This window comes from Glycine max, chromosome 8 (assembly GCF_000004515.6).
Source record: "Glycine max cultivar Williams 82 chromosome 8, Glycine_max_v4.0, whole genome shotgun sequence".
Taxonomy (NCBI): domain Eukaryota; kingdom Viridiplantae; phylum Streptophyta; class Magnoliopsida; order Fabales; family Fabaceae; genus Glycine; species Glycine max.
Genome location: NC_038244.2, coordinates 17,710,603 through 17,722,729, shown reverse-complemented (window position 1 = coordinate 17,722,729; position 12,127 = coordinate 17,710,603). Strand labels below are relative to the sequence as shown.

General features: G+C 30.5%; 1 protein-coding gene across 1 annotated transcript; it reads left to right on the top strand.

The window, feature by feature from the left end:
* The first annotated feature begins 5,648 nt into the window (after positions 1–5,648).
* Positions 5,649–10,224, top strand: NIP6-2 (aquaporin NIP6-2). Its single transcript, XM_003531684.5, has 6 exons — positions 5,649–6,083; positions 6,195–6,451; positions 6,615–6,839; positions 7,073–7,267; positions 8,786–8,847; positions 9,670–10,224. The coding sequence occupies exons 2-6, from the start codon at positions 6,218–6,220 to the stop codon at positions 9,872–9,874; spliced, it is 921 nt and encodes a 306-aa protein (XP_003531732.1). The 5' UTR covers positions 5,649–6,083; positions 6,195–6,217; the 3' UTR covers positions 9,875–10,224.
* Positions 10,225–12,127: the final 1,903 nt, after the last annotated feature.

Sequence of the window (12,127 nt, the reverse complement as noted above, 5' to 3'; positions counted from 1 at the left end):
CTCATTGCGACGACGATGGCGGTGACTGACTCAACGACATCAATGAACGCAAACAGAGGCGACGACAGCGGCGTGGCAGGAACAAGAAAACCAAGGAGGAAGAAGGAGGCGCAACACAATTATACAAATACTAGGGTGAACGAAAGCTTTTTAAAATTTAAGTGAAGTATATTTTTTTCACTTCACATATTTTGTTAGGTGCACCTAGCAACACCCAATATCAATGGGCTGTCTTGGGCTTATATGACAAATAAGCCCTACAAAAGCCCATTCAAAATATAAAACTATAAAATTAAAATAAATTATTTCTTACAAGTTTATTTAATTAAATTTTCATGCAAATTGATTTTAACTGTTGAAATAAATTCTTGCTTAAAAAATGAATTTATTTCATTTTATTTTCTTCTTTTATAAGTAATTAATGAAATATTTATCTAAATATGTTTTGGACAAAATTTATATACAATATTTTGATGTTTCTGATGTCAAACATAAATATTTAATAACAACAAGTACGTGATGAACTAGCATGAATTTATTCCAATTTAATTAGATGTCTCTAATTTTTTAATAGGTTTATTTTTAATGGAGGATAGTTATGGTTTAGATAAAAAAATAATATTTAATATTAATCTTTATTGACTAAGAGTGTCTATAATAAAAATTACTCAATGGATTGTTTAACAAAATAATATTATTTTGGGTGTCACATGCATGCTTAAAATTTGAGAGAATTGTTTATATAAATAACTATTACTTATGAATTACTTAATTTTGTATTAAATGTAAAAGAGAAAAATAAAATATATATGAGTCAAATAATTGTTATGAAAATAAATATTGAAGAAAAAATTAGTTAAATTAATTGAGATAATTTATCAATTGTTTATATAATATCATCGGAGATGTTATAAGTTTTTTTAGGTGAAAAGAACAACATCAAAAGTATCTAAAAAAAGATATTGCACATAATTTTCATAGTTGTCCTCCATCCAATTTCCAACTAAACCTACCTTTCAGGTCTCCTCCTTTTGTCTCTACGTGATTTGATGTTTACTGAACACGTATTATTATTCAAACATTAATCTTACATTTCTCGATTGATTGACTCTTCAACAGTAACGCCACAATGAGCACCTTGTAACCTTGACGAATTTAGCATGCAGCCAACACACAAAACTGGTATACAGATATTTTGCTAACTGTATTTCATAATCAGGACTACTGGACGAGTTAAACCTGTCTATTTGCTTTTTGATTCACCTATGGCTATGAACACGTATGAATTTATTTGTTTTGCCAAAAAAAGTTCATTTCTATTGAATTATATACCTTTGAGATTTTGCATTATCTCGAGAAATACAAAAGAGCACAATCAATATTATGCCATCTATCTAGACAATAAATAATACTGCGTCAAGTCAGCATAAATTTTTTAATTTATTTTTCTTTTTACTGTAAAATATTTTTAACACATATGTCTTTCCCTTGAAATAAAAGACGTATTTGTTAAATTTGCACAGTTATTTTGAACTCTTATTTGCTTTTTCAATTTTTTCATGATTAAATTTTGGGAGCAACTTATTTTTTGACTTTTTTTTAAAAATTTTTATTTCCCATCTAGCCATAATTTTGGTTGTGACATCAAGTAAACCTTTCACAAGACTTTCATATAAATCCCACGATTTTTCATGTAAATGTAGTTTACTTAAAATTATAATAGAAACACACGTATAGTTAATTTAAATAAAAAATTGGAAAAATAAATAAGATTTATATTTTAGACGAGTATAAAAAGTAAAAATAAAATAAAAATTTAAGAGTCTCACATATAAATCTCGTGGGTTTTTCATATAAATATTTTTATATGTGTATAGCGTATATGATTTTATTTGTGAAAATATTTGTCACTCATACTTATATAATTATATATTAAAATTGCAATGCTTAATTATTATTTTCATGATTTTACCACCAAAATTATATATTATTATTTGTAGTATACATTTTATTATTTTAATGTAATTATAATTTGTTAGTTTTTAATTAATTTAAAGTTGTTATTGTGTCTAATTTTTATTTATTAATTAAACAAATTTGATTAAGCCCCTAATTCTTGATATCTATTAGGAGTAAAAGAGGGCAGGAGAGGATCCACACACCTTGAGAAATAGGCGGAACCATGGAAGTGTTGTAGCTGTTGTTACGGCCTTAAGGTGAGATAATTAATCTAATTAGTAATTACATTGAAGTTTTTTTTGGAGAGGAAAACGAATTTTATTTGTTGACTGAAGAGGAAAACCAAATTGATGCGGCAATTGTGGAGAGGAAATATGTCAATTTAGTTCGAGTATTTGAGTGCATCATCAGTTCAACACTAGGCATTTTCCATGAAAGGAGGACACAAAATTATGGTTAATTTTGCATTAGGTGGAATATGAGATTGACGAGGGAAGGTGAGTCGATTTGATAAATTTGAAGAATCAAATGGAGAAGGTGCGTTGAAAGAGTCAAAACATGTGGATTTCCAAGGTTAGGTGTTGTTAGAATATGGTCCAGAGTTGATAAGTGAAAAATTGTATTTGTACATATATATATATATAGATAGATTTATATCTGTTGTATTTGTTTTAATATCTTAATATAAATCTTTTTGTATTATGGAGACTTTCGATATTCTCTACCCACGATATACGTTATATCATTTCTAGTTTAATATAATTTAAATTTTTCTCAGATTTATAGAAGGTTAGGTTAAATGACATTTAGATACGGAATATATTATACGGTAATACTTAAAATCTCATGATACTAATGCTATATCTTTTTAGTAATATCATTCACTTGTGCTGAGAAAAAAAACATCTTCTTGACTTGTATTGTTTTGAGATCTCTAAAATACAGATTTTTTTTTCATGTTTCTTTTAATGAATTGAAAATAAATACTGAAAAAATTTATAATAACTGACACGTTAAACTTAAATAATTGAGTTAGACTTTTTAATATTTTTTATTTTTTTTCCTCTGAAATTAGTCATCTTTTGTATTTAATCTTTGAATGTTTAAGAAAGATTTTTTCCAAACAAACATAATATCTTATTTAAATATCAAATTTAAAGAAAATAAAGAAACAATCTCCACTTTTATAAAAAGAGGAAAAAATTATAAATATAAAAGTTATTTCAAGAAAGAATATCCAATTCATATAATCTCCGCATCTTTTTTTACACTCGTTCTTAGAGTACATAACAACAGTCATAATTAGTTATCAACGAGATTACAAATAAAAGAGTTTTTTTTTTTGGATTTTTTTTTCTTCTCCTTTCAAGGAGAAAGGCTAAACACTATTTTTCTAAAACTCTTAAAAAATGGGGCTTCTTTATTATGAAGAAAAGATATAAAAAAGTAGCTTATGAAAAGCACCTTCAGATTCCGTGGCTTATGTTTACCTTTTCGCTAGATTATGCAAAAGTAAAATTTTCGGTTCCTGATATTTACATTTTTATATTGTTTCTTTTAATTTTTTTCCCACCGCATAGATAATTGTTTTTGACACTGTAGACCATGAGTTTTGACACACGCCTCATTGCATGTTGTGAATGATCAAGATGTTTTAGGGGATACAAATTATAAAAAATAAAATCAACAGATTCAATTATATAAATATAGATGAAATAAAATATAAAAATAAAAATTTTTATTTATAAATTTAGTAAATTTTAAAAAATGAACCTCTCACAACGTAGGTCCACGCTGCGTACATGTATCATTAATGTGCTTAAAATTATTTTTTAAAAAAAATATTTATTAAACAATTTTTAATTTAAATGAAACTAATAAGTTGAAGAAAAAAAGTTAACAAAAAGCTTTTATTTTTTTTGTTTTAATTTAAAAATTAATAGTTTCGTTTTGGTATGAAAAAGTTGAGACAAATTAACATTTCTTTCTTTCTTATTTTTTCATCCAGTACGTGGACAATTTTAGAATTTATGCCGAAATTTTGGATTTCTTTAGATGATTAGTAACTAATTCTAGACATGTAGTATGATATATAGATTTTATAAATTAATTTCTTCTTCTTCTAATTTTAATATAACCCGTAATTTACTCTGTTATTGGCTTTGCTTTATTACTTTATATGATATATTAGAGAATTTATATATATATATATATATATAAATTAATTTTAATTTATGAATTTTTTTATCCTGTAAATACTTACAGAGAAGTTTATTAAAATATGTCCTTAACGTGTTGTATTCATTTTCACTTTAATCCTTTTCTTAAACATTATTTTGGAAGTAAGACGAAAATAAAAAAGAAAGAAAAAATATAAATTAATTAAATTGATATATAAAAAATAAAAAATTACTTATTTAAAAAATAAAAAATAAAAAGAAAGAATGCAAAAAACAGGTGTATTTAATTGTTTTTTATTGATAAATATAAATTTATTAATTTTTATTAAAAATATTAGTGAGAAATTCAAAGTTATAGTCTCTCCTTCCCCACCCTTCACTCGTAAGTTTTTTTCTTTCAATTAATAAATCAACCTTATATTTATATTTTTGAGATAATATGACACTAATATAATAGACTTTTTGTTCAAAATATGCCCTTAGCCGCTGCCTGCCAGAATATTTTGGCACGGTGCGGGGTTGGAAAATATTTTGAGATGAGACTTGTGTTGAGTTTTTTTTATTTTACAGGTTTGAACTAGAGAAAATTATCTTGAAAGACAAATATTACAAATTTCTCGTTGAATAATATAATTTATGATGGAGGTTTTTTGCATATGGTTACTAATTTTTACAACGCTATATTAATTCAGAACAAATAAAACTGAAATAATGGCTTGTGGGGATGGACTATGCTTGGATAGAGAGGGAAGGTGAGAGATTTCAATGGAAGACAGAAAAGAGATTTTAATTAGATACTTTATTTAGTTAAGAAGGAAGTGAAAGATTTTTTTTTAAATATTTATTTTTATATTCTTATAATTTTAAATTTTAAAACATAAGTAAAACATTTTTTTGTTGAAAGTAATGATATTTTGACTCTCCAATATTTCAAATACCTCATTAACAATTTTTTTTTTATTTTTATGTTTTCATATCACTTATTATATTTATATTTCTCTCCCACTATGTGTTTACTAACATTTGGCTGTGAAAATATATATTTTCCTTTTTAGTTAAGACTACTCGTATGTTTTGAATATTCTTCTCTTCTCTCCAAGTTTTCCAATATCAGAACAAAAATTTATAATAATATATTTTTACTCCCTCCCTTCCATTCTTTTTCCTCTCCTAAAAACTAAACCAAATTACAAAATTTTATAAAATTCCTTCCATTTTCTTCTTTTCATTTCCTTCCAACAAATATCTACGCCTAGGTAAAATCTTAGACAGCAATTTTGATATATCCAACCATCCAAGATTTTCAATAGGCAAATATGGGAATATATATCTGAGCCCAGAGTAAGATATCTCTTAATAGAGATCTAAAAGTAAAAGTTCATAAAAGTGTGTTATCTTTTTCCCTTAATTAAGAGAGGAGGAAAACATATTGACCCACTATTGAAGGCTCAACATCCACAGTATCTTCCATCCATGCAGAAAGTCGTGTGTTTAATTGCATATGCTATATAACAGACAAGTAGCATTGCTCAGTTTCAACTTTCAATTCATCCCTGATGACTTGCCGAGACAAATGCATCTTACTGTGCAGCGATGCACAGAGAAAAAGGATGGCCTAGAAGAAACGGCCAAGGGAAATAAAAAAATAACAGAAGACACATTCAATGGTACATATAGAAACCAATGATTGATGTCTGACGTTAAGGGCCTATTTCTCAAATCCCTTGCATTTGTCACACCGTCCACTTCCAGAACCAGCAGCAACAGCTACCGGCTGGTCTTTTCCTTTGTACCTGTCATCAGTTTCAACCACTCATGTCTTTTCCCTTTTGATTCTCAGTCAACCACACTCCTTCTATATAATACGTACTTCTTCATTGTTTACATCCTCACCACAAACCAAACCAAAGACAAATTAAACAATTTTAACATCAATCTCAGAGGGTATCTTTCTCTCCCTTTCCCCTCTCTCTTTTTCTCTTTTTTCTCTTTCCCTATTCACCTTAAATTGATTTTTTTTTTTGTCTCATCCATCTACCCTATACTTGATTTCAGGGTAAGAAAACAGATAGAGAGGAATGAACAACGAGGAAGTCCCATCATTACCTTCCACATCTGCAACACCAGGGACTCCCGGTGCTCCTCTCTTTGGTGGCCTCAGGTTTGAGAAACCTAATGGTAGTGTTGTTAGGAAATCGTCCTTCCTCAAAAGTTGCAAATGTTTCAGTGTTGCAGAATGGACTTTAGAAGACGGAGCCATGCCTAGAGTCTCTTGCTCTTTACCATCCCCTCATATCCCTCTCGCAAAAAAGGTATCAAAATTGCACTAAGCTAGCTAGCTAAGTTCCTTTTTCTAGCAAAAAAATGAACCAAATTCAGTTTTAGATAATTAGTATGAGGGAATTGGTAAACAATGGGAACCCATTTTTCCTTGATGTGTTATTAATGTTATTGAGTTGATTCCAAAATCTGTAGATTGGAGCTGAGTTTATTGGCACGTTCATTTTGATGTTTGCCGCAATAGGCACTGCTATTGTGAACCAAAAGACACATGGATCAGAAACTTTGATCGGATGTGCTGCAGCCAATGGACTTGCTGTCATGATTATCATTTTCTCCACGGGCCATATCTCCGGGGCTCATCTCAATCCCGCTGTTACCATTTCCTTTGCTGCATTAAAGCACTTTCCCTGGAAAAATGTAATTAGAAATTAAGCCTTTATTATTTTTTTGGAAAAATTATACATTTTAGTTCTGTCTTTGAATAAAAGATAACGTGAAAAGGATTTAAGTTGACTCATGTAATTTGCTAAACTAATTAAATTTAGATCTCTTAACCTGCAAATTAACTTCTTTGTATTAGTTTTTTTCTTGCATTGATTACCATATATTAAAAAGGTTGATCTTTATTTTTCTGAATGGATTAATTGTAGGTGCCTGTGTATATTGGTACACAAGTTTTGGCATCAGTAAGTGCTGCATTTGCTCTGAAAGTGGTTTTTCATCCGTTCATGAGCGGTGGAGTGACGGTCCCTTCAGTGGGATATGGGCAAGCTTTCGCCACAGAGTTCATTGTCAGCTTTATTCTTATGTTCGTTGTGACTGCAGTGGCCACCGACACAAGAGCTGTGAGTATCTTATTCTATTAACCCACTTTCTTCTTCTGATGATAAGTATGTGAAAACGATATTCTGAGATCGACAAAACTTAATTAATTACGTGAAACAAGTGTTAAGGAGTACTTTGAAGGAGGGGGGCGTGGGGAGAGGAGATATATAAGTCATAAACTTTAAAGAATTTCTTGGTTTTTAAATGCTTGTGTCAGATAAGAAGACAAGTTTTATTTTATTAATGCATGTTTTCAATTTTAAAAGAACACAAGTCAATGATAGTACAGGAGGCCCTCGTGCCCTGCAAGTCTCGTTCAATTAAGTAAAATACTATATAAAATAACAATAATTTCACGTTGTCTCCCCCTGGATCCATGAAGCTCATGATATTCGTGCATGCACCAAAATAAACCATAAAGAAACGTACCATTGGTTGATATTGTTACAAGAGTAATATCATTTCATATGCAAAAGTTTTACAATAATTTATACATTTTTTATTTATTTTCATTATATTACTCATTTTCTCTCATTTCTTTCTCTCTCTCTATATATCTTTCACACGGTATAAAATTTAAATACAAATGGTATTATTCTCGTCCCAATAATATTGCATGCATATATAACATGCATGGCCACATTTTTTTCCTCAATCTTGGTCACTTTGTTTACTGGTATGAAGAAAAAACCTTTAAAGATTATTCAAAACTTCTTTTATGTATTTACATTTCTTCAAAACAAAATTTTGGCGTTATAAATATTTCATATATATAGATATATATTATAAATGTTGATTTACTTTTTTAAAAAACTCTAGTTCACCTGCTCACGAGGTTTAATTGTTGATTAAATAAAATTATCTCGAGTTAATTTATGTTTGTGTAGGTTTTTCTTTGTAGTTTTTAGTTAATTTCTTAGAGTTGTATGTATATTTTTTTTTTAAAAAGTGTTTATTGTAATTCGTGAACATGGGATGAGAAGGGGTAAAGACAATATTTAACTTCATATATATTCTTGCCGACATGACGCATCTCACATCTGTACCATAAATAAATAAGTTTCCTCTTCCTTAGTTGAGCCAGAAATTGGTCCTCATCTATTGCCATTGCTGCAAATTAAAGTCAACCCAGACAAGAGGAGGGCGGTACCACACTTGAATAAAAAATCCAAAAAGGTTGTGATTGTCATATATTATATTTAACTAGGGTTATTAATGGAAAATAAATCTTTACATATTTTTGTTCGTTTGCGAGGAGTTGCGACCATTAAAACATGAACATGCATTTTGCAGTGAGATAACGCTGTGTCTTCGTGCTAAACAACAAAAGGGATTTGGAATCTTGCTAGCTAATTAATTGCACCCGATAAAAATTAAACATAGTTTGTTTGAAACAACATTGCTATTGAATAATATTTAACAGTGTATAACATATAGACAGATCGATTATTGATTATATATATAGATACTTAGGTCAATTAGACAAAACCTTATCGTATTATTATTGATTTAACTTGGGGTGTTATATTATGGTGCAGGTGGGAGAGCTCGCGGGAATCGCGGTGGGAGCCACTGTCATGCTCAACATACTCATAGCCGGGTATATATATGTCCCATCTTATTATTCAAATATGCTACCTACGGTATTAACCATTATTGCTCAGGGGCGAGGTTAACCATAAAACAAAATATAAACATATTACAACAAGCACATGGGTCTCTAGGAACATCAATCACTTCGTTAAACAATACAGTATTACGCAAATATTTGGCAGTTGTTCCGATAATTTGAATTATTCTTGGCATAATCCTATCTTTTGAAAAAGTGGATTTTCGTAACTCCATTGGTTAATTAGCACAAGTGGGGGGGGGGGGGGGGGGGGGGGGGTTTTTCCAAAAGTTTTCCCAAAAAAAAATCTGTTCGGTTAGACTAGAATGTCATGAAAGGAGAGAGGGAGTAATTGGTATTTTAAGACTATATTTGATTTTTATTTTCAAAAAATATTTTTAATTTTTAAAATACAATTAAACGAGGTTGCTCAAACATAGTTGGTAGGGGTATAAGGCATAAATGAGAGTTTAAACAAGAAAATGGAAAAAACATCTCTTTTGAATTGGTTGTTGAGTAATATAAAATTATTTTTTAAACAAAATTTTAAAACCAAATTGAGAAGAGAATCAAACAAGTGTTTAAATGATTTTATTTTATTTTTTAAAAAAACGGTCCCCTATGAATTGGATTACCGAAGGTAAGTAGAGATAAGAAGGAATGGAATAGTATGCGTGAGAAAAAGAAACAAGCTATGGCTCCAATTGAAAATATTCGTTGATTTAGCTAGCTAGCTAGTATTGTTCCCTGCAGCGTGTGACGTTGGTTAATTAATTATTATTCGTAATTATTATGGTGTACTTATAATTAAAGGCCAACAACTGGAAGTTCAATGAACCCGGTTAGAACATTGGGTCCAGCAATAGCTGCAAACAACTACAAGGGCATATGGGTCTATCTCATAGCTCCCATACTTGGAACTCTATGTGGGGCAGGTGCCTACACTGTGGTCAAGCTGCCTGAAGAAGAGGCAACAAAGACACCTTCTTCTGCTCCTAATGGGAGCTTCAGAAGGTGATGATATATATATGATTAATCATTTTCATGCATCCCCAGCAATTCTTCATCACATGATGCACCTTAGAAAAACATACCTCGATCAGAATCAGCCATATGGGATATGAGATATTTGTGCATGCATGATGATATAGATATTGCCGGAAGAAGCAAGCAAAATTGAGCACTGTTTGGTGCATGCACGTACGTATACTAGCTATATTAGATATCGATCTGTGTACTTCAGATGCATCGATGTGTACTGTAAAATATCCCAGGACGACAAAATGATCAGTGATTTTTGTACATGCACGTACCATGCATGCATCTGCTGTAGCCGTTGTTGTTTTATTAATAAATATAATATCAGTAGAAAGAAATCGAGCTGCATGGGATCTTTACCTCCCATCTTGTCATTTATATTGTGGACTTTTCCTATTCATTCCACTCAAAATTAATCAACAATATTAATTAATGATAAGGTTTTTTAATTTAATAATGTATATTTTTTAACAAGATGTTATATCTTCTTTCTATATAAGCAAATTTTTTTATTAGAAGAGAGTATTGAGGGTATTTTAATCAAGGTACGTTAGTCTGTATCAAGGCTAGATTAGAGAGATAAATAAAGACAGGTTATCTTATATCAGTACACCAATAAATAAATAAAAACTAAAAAAGTACATTGAATGTTGTCTATCTACCTCGATCTTGAACTATATATGTTCACTATCTCGCATCAAAAAACTATTTCACGGTCTAATATTTATTAAGTTCAAAACACTATCGAAGTTAAAAGGAAATTTGTATAATGCACAATATTGTTACACGACACCCTGCTTAATTTTGACGAAATAAAGGTCACGACAAAGAGGAAGCTAGAGAAGTAAGCACAGGCTGCATAAGTAAATGGGCCTTGCTATCTAGTAAGAAAATGTGGAAAAGCTTCTCACGAATAACATGAAGAATCACACAATGAACAACTGATTTTCTTTGAAAGACAAACATTTATCGGAAAATTAAAAAAAAGAAAAAGAAAAATGGAAGTTGATGCAATACAGTGTTCGTGTGCTTTTCACGAAAACCATTTGGTAACTTTCAGCATTTTCCTAAGTGAATATCTCCCAAGTTCAATAATGGCCTGCACCTTCAAGTTGCTTACTACACTTTTTTTTTTTTTTTTCTGGAATAGCCAACCCAGAATGTAGTTTTATATTCTGGAATCCATTTTATTTTTTTTGTCTTTTAGAAGAATGACCAATTCGAAAGATAAAAAAATGTTCTAAAAAGGATATAGAGAACAATTTGGAGTACAGTAAGTAAAAGCTAGTGTTTTCTCTCTACCTACTAATGGATATATAGCAGAAAACTTTCCTGGAAAAGCTAGTGTTTTCTCTCTACCTACTAATCCTGCAAAGGCACCAAAAAGCCCCATCAAAATGTAGATACTTTCTTAATTTTAATTTTTATAACGTAATTAAAAAATAAAGTTGTACGCAAATGATTCTATTTAAGAGTACATGTAATATTTTTAATTCATTAGAGTATTTGCAAATGGATGGCATTTTTTTAAACCACCATGAAACACATCTTTCAACAGTTGGATTAATCAACAGTTGGATTAATCTCACGTGTATACTATTACGTTAGACCCTCACCACCATATCTCATGTCTCTGTCCCTTTTCTGTTTTATCATCGCCGCCGACACTTTCATCGTCCTCCTCAACACCTCCACTGCCACTGATAATCCTTATTCACCACCACATCATCGTCCTTTCATCGTAAATCGCAAATTGCCATGAAGAAATTCGCATCATAGATCTCTCTCATCACATTGTAAGATCGAAATCGTCGTTTCTCTTTGTTGTCCCAGAATCTAAACAACAAATTCGCAAACATAATATCTCCTTTTCTTTTGAGATCTGTGCTCGAGATCTATTTCCTCTCCCTTCAATAAGGTCAAGGTTGTTGCCAAGTTCCCACGCCGCTGTGGCTGTGGTGCCCTATGTCGCTAGCGTGTGGCCATGGTGGTTGTGTCTCCCATGAGATCGAGGTTGTTGCCGCATTTGCATATTAATATTGGTTTTAATTTGATGAATTTTTCTTTGTTTGATTTCCATAGCATAAGATTTGCATGTTCATATTAGTTGAAGAGAGGGAATTTGGGGAAAAAAGGGGAGAGGTAGCTAAAGAGTGCAGTGTTTTGTGGCAGTGATGGGTGATTACAGGAGGAAAATGACGGAGGTCAAATGCAGAGGAAGAAGCTTTGGCAA